Source organism: Trichomycterus rosablanca, chromosome 1, assembly GCF_030014385.1.
Source record: "Trichomycterus rosablanca isolate fTriRos1 chromosome 1, fTriRos1.hap1, whole genome shotgun sequence".
NCBI lineage: Eukaryota > Metazoa > Chordata > Actinopteri > Siluriformes > Trichomycteridae > Trichomycterus > Trichomycterus rosablanca.
In genome coordinates this window covers 34,038,550-34,052,113 of record NC_085988.1, presented here as the reverse complement: position 1 = coordinate 34,052,113, position 13,564 = coordinate 34,038,550, and the positions used below count along the sequence as shown (strand labels likewise).

Below are 13,564 nucleotides of genomic sequence, written 5' to 3'. Positions count from 1 at the left end.
TTATCTATAATCTCATGTCTTACCTTCATTTTAAAGTTCTACTATGATAAACCTTCAAAAAAGAGGTTTCTGGTGCAATTGCATTACAGTTAGGTGTGGCAACATCTGTTAGATCATAGTGCTTTAATAATTAACAGTGTGATCCTTCTGTAAACAGTGCAGTAAAGTCTAGATTGTAAATGCAATACATTGTCTGCAATCTGGCAGCGTTTTTTTTTGGCATGAATGCTCCTGATTGGCCAATCTACCATTTAAATAATATGCATCCTCGACATATATTTAATGACTACATAATAAATAGGTCTGCCAGTTATAAGAAATAAGATGTTTTAGTAATGTTGGGAGCAGAATAAACAGGCTGTTTAATATAGTGCATAATTAGGGTTGCACACTATTTAATGTATATGATGGTATTTGGAATATAGCATCTCCATCTGCTCCATGTGCAGCCTGTTGATATAGTAAGTACAAGTGATACTCCTTTTTTAAACACCAGCAGCCAGGTGAATCTAGGGGAAACTGCAGCCCCCCCTTTCTGTGCCTGTGGAGTCCACTGTACCATATAATTTGTAATGGGTGCAGTCAAACTGGTCCCTTTTACATGGTCACAGTGGAGCTGCCAGGATAGTCAATCATGATTAATAATAAGGAATTAAAAGACCAAGCCACAAAGGTAAATATAAAACATTCCACACCAAATGAGTAATCTTAATTGCTGTATGCAACTTTTTGACCCAGTGGATTTACAGAAAACCCACAATAAAAAAAAAAAAAAAGAGTTTTAAAGCCAAAATTCTAGACAAATCTGGGAGGAACTCTGGAAAAAATGGGACAATAACTAGGGGTGATAATCAAAGCCAGATCCCCAGACCCTGGTGCCACCTTATCATCCAGTAGCTTAAAAGGTTGTGTTAAAATGATGTTAACATTACAGATTTAATAATGCTTTTCTTTAGCTCATCTTCAAAACATTCAGTCAGCTCTTGCTCGTCAGGAAAATATAAGGATTTTCTGCAGTGCCCTCCGGATGTGCAGTTTCTCCTCTGGTTGAGTGTCTGGAATCATTTCGGCACTTCGCTCAGCACCCAGTCGTACATCAGGCCTTTTCTCTCTAATGACCTGCAGTCCTTTGTGTGTGACATTTCTGCAGAAATCCACCCTCACCTCCTGCAGACAGCCTCCATATGTAACCACTGCCTGTAGAACAGCATCTGTCACACGACAGCAATTCTCTAAACACAGTCGCTGGAGACGTTTGCAGTTCTTCAGCACATTGATAATGTCACTGTCTGTGATGTGTCCACAACCAGACAGGGTGAGGGACACCAAGTTTGGACACCTTAAGAGAAAGATCACAGTTGTATTAGAAGTGAAATGGGAAAAGAAAGGTATAATACATCCTTTAAAATTTTCTAAAATCTAAAATTTTCAAATTGTCATTTTACTTATATATTTTCATATTTGTGTCAGTGTATATATATATATATATATATATATATATATATATATATTAGGGCTGTCAAACGATTAAAAATTTTAATCGCGATTAATCTCAGAATTTCATATAGTTAATCGCGATTAATCGCATTTAAAAAAATCTGTAAATGTTATAGAAAACAAGGATTTTTAAGTGAAATGTTACAATTAAAATGGTGAACACATTTTATGCTAAATGTACTGATGTTAAAAACTGCTGGGACAAGAGAAAACTGTAAGGGAGTTTTATTCACTCACATACTAGGCAGTAATACTATCCAATGGTTTGATGGACGTTTCTACGTTTCTACGTGTGTTTTGACCCTTTGGGGCTTCCATAGTTCATGGACAACGTGCTTGACTCAGCTGTCCGGTATTCTTTACCGTAACAGAATAAGTTAATAAAGTGTTCTGCTCCCGACAACTTGTGAATATAGTGTGTATTTATTTCTTTATTATGCAAGTGCAGATGCTACGACGCTCTTTTACATTATGTTAACAAACCGCAAATGAAAAACGGTGACATGTCCGACATTAAAACGTTTGTTTTACCAGTCAAGTCTCAACATGAACTAGAATTTGCGTTAATGGCACTAATTATCTTAATCGCGTTAAATTGAGATTGCGTTAATGCGTTATTATCGCGTTAACTTCGACAGCCCTAATATATATATATATTTGCGCTTTAGTGTGTTTATTCTATTTTTATATTCTTCTTTTATTCTAGGTTTATTGTTTAATTAATGTTTAATGTTGCACCATGGGTCAGAGAGTAACGCAATTTCAATCCTCTGTATGTCCTGTACATATTGCAGTTTTTGACAATAAAGCAACTTTGACTTTAACTTTGACTAATGAATCTAGATTGTGTTAAGCAGTTGTTAAAGTGTTGCTGGGTGGATGCTAAGGTTTTCAGGTTCTGAGGTTGCTAAGCTGTTGCTATGTGGTTGCCTACTGCAATCACACTAATGAATAAGCATTCAGTTGCTTTGCTGCCTTAGGCACTCAGAAATCTGTGCCAGACACAGACTAACAGGGCCTTTTGAGCAAAACTTACAGCCTAGTGTTAGAAAGCTGTGCCTCAGTAGCAGGTCATGGGTCTTCCAGCAGGATAATGACCCAAAACACTCAGTAAATTTGAAAAGAAGACACATGGAACAGAAAACTCTGGAAGTGGTCTGTTATGTGCCCTGATCTGAATTCTGTTAAACATTTGTGGAAAGAGCAGAAGCCTGTAGTTAAAACATTGTACCCCTTAATCTTGAAAAAGTTTTAACTTTTTGCTAAAGGAAAGGAGGGGCAAGCTGGCCTTTTTAGAATTAGAAGAATTACAAAAAGGGCTGTGTTTAACGTCTACCAACGTTTTTGTCCTTGCAGTCTGTTTTATTATTTTTTTTAGATAGATAGATACTTTATTTATCTCAAAGGAATTAATAAATTAATTAAATCCCTTAATTTCCTTCGGGATTAATAAAGTATCTATCTATCTATCTATCTATCTATCTATCTATCTATCTATCTATCTATCTATCTATCTATCTATCTATCATCTATCTATCTATCTTTTTAAATACTGTCTCCATTAAGAAATAAACAATATAACGGATATAATATATATCTGTCAGTTTCAGCTTTAAAAGATCATTTTGGGTGGCAGGGTGGGTAGCACTGTCGCATCACAGCAAGCAGGTCCTGGGTTTAATCCCCAGGTGGGGCAGTCCGGGTCCTTTCTGTGTGGAGTTTGCATGTTCTCCATGTGTCTGTGTGGGTTTCCTCCGGGAGCTCCGGTTTCCTCCCACAGTCCAAATACATGCAAGTGAGGTGAATTGGAGATACTAAATTGTCCATGACTGTGTTTGACATTAAAACTTGTGTAACCAGTAACTACCGTTCCTGTCATGAATGTAACCAAAGTGTGTAAAACATGACGTTAAAATCCTAATAAATAAAAGATAATTTTAGATTTGAAAAGGGTTTTTTTTTTTTATTAAGACAGAAGGAAGGATAACAGTATTTTGGCCACATCTGTATGTATGTGTACAAGTTTATGTAAAAGAACAAAAAATAATCATATGGTAACCATACGAGAGGCAGCACTGGAGCAGAGCAGAGCTCCTGTTGTAATTTTATTGCCATCTAAATGTAAGTTTTCTCATATGCAGACATGTAAAATATATTAAAAGTCTGGTAGCTTGTAGTCTTTGAGTATCTTGGAAAGCACTATATAAATAAAATGTATTATTGTTATTAGTGTCATAAGAATTTAATAACTGTAGTTTTAAAATTCTGGTGCATATATTCTAAAACATGCCATTAATATGGTGAATTGATGTTGAAAAGAAAAACACTGGAGTATGTTTTAGACACAACAAAGGCTCTGTTATTGCTTGTTTTATCTGCGTGGATGGTTACAAAATGCCCTGGGTGTTTGTTTTTGGGTAATTTACTGCAGTTTGTGTAATGCTGCTATGTAACATATCACGGGTTGGCACCAGACTTAAGTACTGCAACAGTTACTGACATGTAACTTTTTTTAGTGCATTCTCTCTCTCTCTCTCTCTCACACACACACACACACACACACACACACAGCTGACGGCTACACTCCACTCACAGAGCTGCAATGTCATTCACGTGTACTGATGTGGATTACATAAAGGCTTACATAATCTCACAATTTAACCACATGTGAGGCCAGTGCATTCCTGTAGCCTCAGAGCATTATGGTCCTGTTCCAATAACCCTGACCATGAGGAAGAGCACTCACAACTAATATCATGTGCTTCTACTATCTATTTTTCTCTTTTTTATAACTTGCTACTGGTGGAACCAGTCAATTAAAAAGCATTAGACAGCAGAAATGAGGAGTAAGACTGACAAGACTCTAAAGCTTGGGGAATAATTTAATTATAGGTGACAGTCTGAGGTGTATTCATTGTGTTTACGCAGGTGACATTAAGGTGACATGTTGTGGCATCATGCCATGGTACTTTACTACTTTCATTCTCATGTATCTTTTTTTGGTTTGTTTTCTTCGAACCACAGGCATCTATTCCATGAACCAGCCTGAACATCAAGGTTTCACACCTGCATCTTCCTGAGTGTCATTTGCTCGCTCAGTTTATTTCCTTTTGTCTTTCTCTCTCTGTGCTGCTCAATTATGGCACACTTTCCAGAAACAGACATGACTAATATTTTCCAAAACATGCACCTTTTAGATTTCTGTGTACAAATATTGCTTCACTATACACATGCCCTGCCTAGTGTTAAGATATGTTACAGTTATCGGGAAGAACTGTGTCACACTGATCTCATTCTAATCAATGGTTTACAGTAATGTGTTATGGTTTACAAAGCACGTTGCCATGGCTATGAAAATAGCTTGAATATACAAGAAAGCACACCAGCAGCTCAGCTCCAGGCCAGTGTAACCCTTTATGACCTAGGTTATCTAAAATAATTCATAGTAAATAATACATTGATGTTATTATGATTGATATACATTAATCAGCCATAACATTAAAACCACCTCCTTGTTTCTACACTCATTGTCTATTTTATCAGCTCCACTTACCACATAGAAGCACTTTGTAGTTCTACAATTACTGATTGTAGTCCATCTGTTTCTCTGCATGCATTGTTAGCCCGCTTTCATGCTGTTCTTCAATGGTCATGACCCCCACAGGACCACTACAGAGTAGGTATTATTTGGGTGGTGGATCATTCTCAGCACCTCAGTGACACTGACATGGTGGTGGTGTGTTAGTGTGTGTTGTGCTGGTATGAGTGGATCAGACACAGCAGCGCTGATGGAGTTTTTAAACACCTCAATGTCACTGCTGGACTGAGAATAGTTCACCAACCTAAAATATCCAGCCAACAGTGCCCCGTGGGCAGCGTCCTGTGACCACTGATGAAGGTCTAGAAGATGACCAACTCAAACAGCAGCAATAGATGAGCGATCGTCTCTGACTTTACATCTACACGGTGGACCAACCAGGTAGGAATGTCTAATAGAGTGGACAGTGAGTGGACACGGTATTTAAAAACTCTCTGCTGTGTCTGATCCACTCATACCAGCACAACACACACTAACACACCACCACCATGTCAGTGTCACTGCAGTGCTGAGAATTATCCACCACCCAAATAATACCTGCTCTATGGGGGTCCTGACCATTGAAGAACAGGGTGAAAGCAGGCTAAAAAGGTATGTAGAGAAACAGATTCAGTCAGTAATTGTAGAACTACAAAGTCCTATATGGCAAGTGGAGCTGATAAAATGGCAGTGAGTGTAGAAACAAGGAGGTGGTTTTAACAGCTTCGACAGGCCAAGAAAAAAACCTCATAAGACATCTGAAAGTGTCGTGTGGTATCTGCTGCCAAGTCATTACCATAACGTCCTTCATCACTGCATACAAGTGCTATGATCTGGGTGAAAACAGGAGTCGTCACACCAATCAGTTAGCATAGACAATTTGTCTGGCCTGCCACTATGCAGCCCCATTAACAGAAGGGTTTAGCGCCATCTGATTTCCACCTTTTTGGACCACTTAAAGAAGCTTTAAGGGGAAGAAGATTTTCATGTGATGATGATGTGAAAGCAGTGGTGCATCAGTGGCTACGCTCTCAACCAAAAACATTTTTTGCTGATGGCATTAGGAAGGTGACTATGTAGAAAAGTGATGTAATTTGTTTTTGAAATTCTTAATAAATCACATTCTTAATGGATCACATTGTAAGCTTCCAGCTGCCAATATAAATCTTAAAAGAACAGTTAAGCAAGAGGAATTAAACTCTTTTCTCAGTTTTCTATTTATTTGCCTTAGTTTTCTTTGGCCATTTTAGGTACAGAATGATGTCCTCATCTCACTCTTGCCCTCCTGCAACCTCACAATCTGTGTAAACACTGGCAGAGTCTTCCTTTCAGATAACAACAGCACAGTGGGGGGTTGCGAGGCCCCGCAGCTTTAATGTAGAGATCAGTGTTTCTCTGAGGCCTTGTAGCATTGCACAGTGAGAAAGAGCTTTATTACAGACTACCGGGAACAGCATGTACAGACATCTCATTAAAACTGCATTACACATGACACTTTATCAGACTTTACATGATTTACATTGGAGAACTCTTTAGTCTTCATTCATGTAAAGAGCTGAATAAGTTCTGTTCTCCTGGAAAGTTTTGGTTTCTGGGTTACCCATCAACATTAGAGAGATATTAGAGACACTGGAGAAAAAGCTCACTGGTGCACTGTCCACTGAAAAATAGAGGTCCTGAGCACTGATGTCAGTAACGCGTTACTTAGTAACGCGTTACTCTAATCTGACCACATTTTTCAGTAACAAGTAATCTAACGAGTTACTATTTCCAATCCAGTAATCAGATTAAAGTTACTTATCCAAGTTACTGTGCATTACTATTTTTGCGTCTCGGAGAGTGACGTCTGGCCTATGCGACAATTAAGTCACGAGCTGCGTCCGGAATCGCATACTTACAGAGTATGCACTAGATTGGAGGAAGTATGCACTACTTGGCCGGTAAAGAAGTACATACTTTCAGTACAGAAGTGTGCAGTATGCAAACAACACCGCTACGTACTACACGTGGGGACGTGGTGACGTAATATCACCATAGTTACAGACTCATTACAAACCCCACTCGCCAAAATTTTGGATATTTATCGTCTTTTTGTTATTTATTTGTCTCTAAAAATTTTATTTTATTTATCTTACTTACACTTGTGAACAGAAGACTTAGTTTTCCACTATCTTTCTTGTTTCTTATTCCGCTTCAATCGCCTACACAGCTCCAATTGCATTACGGCAGCTGCTGAATGTAACTAATAAAGTAACTTGTAATCTAATTTAGTTACTTTTAAAATCAAGTAATCAATAAAGTAACTAAGTTACTTTTAAAATCAAGTAATCAATAAAGTAACTAAGTTACTTTTTAAAGGTAACTATGCCATCACTGGTCCTGAGGCATATCAATTTTAGTTTATTGGGTATTACTTTGTATATAATTTTTCTAAAAAATCTGACCTATGATTATAAACAGAGTGATGGAATGACCATAAAGGTAAGATGTTTATGTTAGAATCTCTGGCAAGAATTACTTTGACTATGTTTACTGACCTCACTGTCAACATGGCAGTGTCAATGGTAAACAACAGGGTAGCATACCGACCTAGACCTTTCCCTTTATTACTAAGGAAACTAAAATTAAAAACAAAAAGAAAAACTGAAAAAATGGGAAACACAAAGCTAAATGTCATGAGAAAACCTGTATTGTCAGAAATGTTGTGGATTTTACGTCAATTGGTTCTGGGAGTGGCGTTGAATTAAAAGACGTTGAGTTTTAAGGTATTTTTTCCCTAAAGGATATATGGGAAGCCTGTTAATGCGTTCCATGATCCCATGGAACTGCATATATTTTTGACTAATGTAAAATAATGGGGTTGTTTTTGACACTCATACACTGAAAATAACACAAGTATAAAATAAAAAAACACTGAAATACAATTAAAAAACAGTTCAAAATAAATTGAAAATACAATAAAACCTGCTTTTTACTTTAACTTATTTATTGTTTCCTTATGCTTCTTAATTAGAGGAGAGAACTTATGAGCAGTAATAATTAAAAGAGGTTTGGTGTTTCTGTGTTGTTCTTTTAATACATTTACAGGTTTTTTTTTTTTTTTTACAATAAGCGTTTTAGACTCTCTCGGAAAAGCTGATTCTCACAATTTCTCAGAACCCTGAGCAATAACACAAGTTTAAAAGTGAAACAGGAGAAAAATCCAGATAAACACTGATACATGTGAAGCTTTCAGATTAAATTTAATGGTTATTCCACACAAATGCAGATTCGTCTCATGTTTGCATGAGGTTTTACCGCATCGCTCAAGCCATGCACTGAGCAAAGCAGCAGTCGCACACATGTTGAATTTAAGGGAAACGTTGAGTTTAAGGGTACAAATTTCTCAATGAAGGGCGTTGAGTTTCAAAGATTTTGAGTTTAGGGGACGTTGAGTTACAAGGTACCACTGTAAATCTATGGGGAACCATGCTTTTTGCTTATACACTGATTTCATATGACTGCTATAGCCAGCTGGGTACACCTTACCAGCCAAATGGTCTACTCAGGTCCCTAACTAACCCCAACCACCGTTAATCTTTTTTCATTGACAGCACTTCTAGATTTTCGAGATGTGGTTTCAGATGTAGCAGCTTTCTGGCTGAGTGCTTTCATGAAACTTGTCTAATATATACACACAGAAAAAGTAGGTTCTTTTCTACCAAATGTATGTACTTTTATTTACTTCACTCCAAAATCACCTAAATAACATTCAGTTTTACTGAAACTATGATACAAATCTTTTTTTTCCTGCAGAAAGAAAAGATAGTTTACATTCTATGGTAAACCCAGTGTGTACATGGGGTGAACAGGCCATACAGATTGTAACTAAAGGTAAGGACAAAACCCATATCCCTGGATAGGCCCTTAACCCTAAATTGCTCAGATTGTATACTGTCACAGTAATGTAAATAGCTTTGGATAAAGGTGTCTGCTTAATGCTGAAAATGTAAATCATGCACAATTAATGACATCTATGGTTAATTAGGAATTGCTTATTCACTTAAATGCATATTTTTGGAAGGTGTGAAGTTACCACAGTAACAAAATGCAGATGCCCTCGTAAAGCACCAACACAACCTACTTTGACTTACCTTTTTGTAATAAAAAAATAACTGTACTTTCATTCATAAAATAAACAGTAATTCAATAAATAATTAGAATATGAGGAATACTAGGAATGATGAATAACTGTTACAAAGGTACTTACGTGTAGCAGACTCGCTCCAGAAAATGACTGACCAGACTTTCATGCTTGCTGCACAGGTCTCTCTGAAATGTTGTCTTCATCCAGTCTTCAATGTTACACACTTTGACCCTGCTGGAATGCCAGCATATATTCAGATATCTCAGACATGGGCCTAGAATGAAATTATTCCTCCTCAGTTCACAAGGGGAGAAAAAGTTAAGCAAAGACCACAGCTGAGGGTCCAGGAACGCCTCTCGAAGACGTAAACAGGTAAGAGAAAGGTTCCAGCGACTGTGTTTATCCAAGAATGAGAAAAGATGTAGCAAGCACTCTTGATTAAGATCGGTAATATTCATTGTAAAGAAAATATATAAAGTACTTAACAGGCTTCTGTAGCTCAGGCTGAAATGTGGCCTGTGTACACACAGCCCTACAGTAAGAGCAGTTGCTCGGTGGCTGTAGCGAGCTCTAAGGGCCTGGATACAGGATTCCTCTACAGCCTTTACTCACACACAGTAGCCATGCACATATAAGGTCGTAAAGAATGGGAGTTATTTTGAGTAGACAGCAGGCCCAGTCAGAAATGGAAATGTGTGAAGTGTGAGCAGGCACACTTGCAGTGCTACTCCAGCTGTCTGGACAAGACAGATGTCTGAACAGCAGTCTTTTCCTGTTTATCACTTACAGTTGCAGGTTTCATCAGGGTGGGACAATACAATTTTTTTTTTTTTGCATATCCCAGCTCGTTTGGAAGCTGGGGTCAGAACGCAGGGTCAGCCAGCGTACGGAGCCCCTGGAGCAGAGAAGGTTAAGGGCCTTGCTCAAGGGCCCTGAGCCAGGCTTCAAACTCTCAACCTTTTGATTGATAACCCAAAGCTCTACCCACTAGGCTACCACTGTCCCAAACAGAAACACATTTGGAATTTGATGCCTGAATGTATAGAATATATAGACCCAATACTTTTGTGTGTATATACACGGATCAGCCATAACATTAAAACCACCTCACTGTTTCTACACTCACTGTCCATTTTATCAGCTCCACTTTGTAGTTCTACAATTACTGACTGTAGTCCATCTGTTTCTCTGCATACTTTTTTAGCCTGTTTTCACCCTGTTATTTAATGGTCAGGACCCTCACAGGACCCCCACAGAGTAGGTATTAATTGGGTGGTGGATCATTCTCAGCACTGCAGTGACACTGACATGGTGGTGGTGTGTTAGTGTGTGTTGTGCTGGTATGAGTGGATCAGACACAGCAGCGCTGATGGAATTTTTAAACACCTCAATGTCACTGCTGGACTGAGAATAGTCCACCAACCAAAAATATCCAGCCAACAGCGCCCTGTGGGCAGCGTCCTGTGACCACTGATGAAGGTCTAGAAGATGACCAACTCAAACAGCAGCAATAGATAAGCGATCGTCTCTGACTTTACATCTACAAGGTGAACCAACTAAGTAGGAGTGTCTAATAGAGTGGACAGAGAGTGGACACGGTATTAAAAACTCCAGCAGCGCTTCTGTGTCTGATCCACTCATACCAGCACAACACACACTAACACACCACCACCATGTCAGTGTCACTGCAGTACTGAGAATGATCCACCACCCAAATAATACCTACTCTGTGGGGGTCCTGACCATTGAAGAATAGGGTGAAAGCAGGCTAAAAAGGTAGGTAGAGAAACAGATGGACTACAGTCCTACATTGACTACTTCTACATGATAAGTGGAGCTGATAAAATGGACAGTGAGTGTAGAAACAAGGAGTTGGTTTCAATGTTTTGGCTGATCGGGGTATATATAAATATAAATGGTCTTTTGACTAAATGAGCACAAATTTTCCACAAACACACTCCAAAATCTTGTAGAAAGCTTTTACAGAAAAGTGGTTGTTGTTAAAGTCACAAATGGGGAACAAAATATTAATGCTTAAAGTTTTAAACTAGGATATCTAACAAGCTCATGGTTAAGTGATCCACATACTTTTAACCTTATAGTCTATACATATAATTGGAATTTTAACACCTTGAACTGTGTTTAGTTGCCTCTCAAATGCCTTATAGCACTGGCACTAGTATTAAAATGCTTTAGATAGAGTTTAAGTAGAAGCATAAATTGTACATAAACCTGAATAAGGTGTGACCCACAGCTTCAAATCAACAGTACAGATTCATGTGTGCTGAATCAAAGTAAAGTTTAAGAATATAGTGAACCCAGATTGCAATTATTAGCTTGGCACTGATCATAAAGAACATCAGATAGAGAATTTCTCAGGGCTAAAAACAAAACCCACAAGCAACAGTGAAAAAAGCTTCGTCATCAGGGAACTATGGGCAGAAGCAACTCTGTGACCTCTTTAATCACTAAACATTATTATGTGTGCTGGTACATGCCATTGGTGCCATGAACAAGTAATGCCCTGCATAAGTGAAATTACAGCCTGTACCCTGTGAGTCATTCTCACTGAGTCATGACGTGCTCAGGCGATGAATGAAGCAAAAGCTCTCGCTAACACAGGGCAACGTGAGCTTGTTTTTAGATGTGACCTAACCTGAGAACTGGGCGGAAGTGAAGAAAGAGAAGAAAGCAAGAAAAGAAAACCTTACCACAGAGAGGTTGCAGCTGCATAATTTGGCTATTTAATGAGGGTATTATTCCAGCCATAGACAGGCACCTGTGTAAGGGGGAGGGAGATTTGAGGGGGGAGTGGGCAGCTGTTCCTTTTTAAAACACAGGAGGCCCTGTTCTGCCACCTCGTCTGCACGTGGTTTATGAGCCTATGAGTTGTGTGTGTTACCCTCACAGGCCGAGTAAGTGTGTGTAGATGTGGGCGGATAGTGTTTGATTTTAAAAAAAGAAAGAAAGAAACACATGGGGAAAAAAGCACAGAGAGAATATTAAAAAATCAAAGCCAAGCTACAAGTGAGGCTTCAAGTGGTACACGTCAAAGCTAGAAATTTACATTTCACAATAATATGGAAATGATCCCTTTTGTTAAAAAAAACCTATCCTGCCTGTCTGAGAAATGGGCAAGCTTCCATGTAAAGCTAGAACATGGGTTGAACAAACACTTCTGTGCACGCACTGTACCAACACAGAAGCCTTACCCACTCTTTCCGAACACTAAGTACTCAGAGGCTGGCACGTATCACATGCATTCTTGATCTCTTCTAAAAGAATAAAGGGAGGAAGTGCAATCATTAAACTATCAAACAGTTATCACGAGGCCTGTTAAAAATATAGAACTTCCACTAAATAGGCACACAAACAGGACATACACTGATCAGCCATAACATTAAAACCACCTCCTTGTTTTTATACTCACTGTCCATTTTATCAGCTTCACTTACCATATAGAAGCACTTTGTAGTTCTACAATTACTCTGCATGCTTTGTTAGCCCCATTTCATGCTGTCCTTCAATGGTCAGGACCCCCAAAGGACTACCACAGAGCAGATATTATTTAGGTGGTGGATGATTCTCAGCACCGCAGTGACACTGACATGGTGGTTGTGTGTTAGTGTGTGTTGTGCTGGTATGAGTGGATTAGACACAGCAATGCTGGGGTTTTTAAATACCATGTCCACACAGTGTCACTCTATTAGACACTCCTACCTAGTTGGTTCACCTTGTAGATGTAAAGTCAGGAACGATAGCTCATCTATTGCTGCTGTTTGAGTTGGTCATCTTCTAGACCTTCATCAGTTGTCACAGGACGCTGCCCATGGGGCGCTGTTGGCTGGATATTTTTGGTTGGTGGACTATTCTCAGTCCAGCAGTGACAGTGAGGTGTTTAAAAACTCCAGCAGTGCTGCTGTGTCTGATCCACTCATACCAGCACAACACACACTAACACACCACCACCATGTCAGTGTCACTGCAGTGCTGGGAATGATCCACCACCTAAATAGTATGTGCTCTGTGGTGGTCCTGGGAGAGTCCTGAACAGCATAAAAGGGGGCTAACAAAGCATGCAGAGATGGACTACAGTTAGTAATTGTAGAACTACAAAGAGCTTCTATATGTAAACTACAGGCAGTTTAAAATACATCTATATGACATCACAAGAAATCTCCCAACAGGCTATTTTACCATTCCATCACGTGATTCTTTTGTGCTCCTCTCACTTAAATGTAGTAGGACCCCTCTCTAGGCTTGCTAAGGCCCCCTAAGGTGAGAACCACTGCGCTGTGAGGTCAAACCTGTTTTTATTTTGCTGCCATATTAAAAGATGCAGTTCCCCTACATAATGCTACAAT

General features: G+C 38.9%; 1 protein-coding gene across 1 annotated transcript; it reads right to left on the bottom strand.

Moving 5' to 3' along the window:
• Positions 1–739: 739 nt before the first annotated feature.
• Positions 740–9,670, bottom strand: fbxl22 (F-box and leucine-rich repeat protein 22). Its single transcript, XM_063002074.1, has 2 exons — positions 9,324–9,670; positions 740–1,339 (listed from the first exon to the last, which is right to left on the bottom strand). Exons 1-2 carry the CDS (start codon positions 9,656–9,658, stop codon positions 991–993), a joined length of 684 nt encoding a protein of 227 aa, XP_062858144.1. The 5' UTR covers positions 9,659–9,670; the 3' UTR covers positions 740–990.
• Between the last annotated feature and the right edge of the window lie 3,894 nt (positions 9,671–13,564).

What these genes read in the sequence shown, in the direction of transcription:
- fbxl22 (XM_063002074.1), bottom strand. Translation starts at nt 9,658, where the DNA reads ATGAATATTACCGATCTTAATCAAGAGTGCTTGCTACATCTTTTCTCA. An exon ending in CTGGAGCGAGTCTGCTACAC is followed by an intron (nt 1,340 to 9,323) that starts GTAAGTACCTTT and finishes CTTTCTCTTAAG; the next exon opens with GTGTCCAAACTTGGTGTCCC.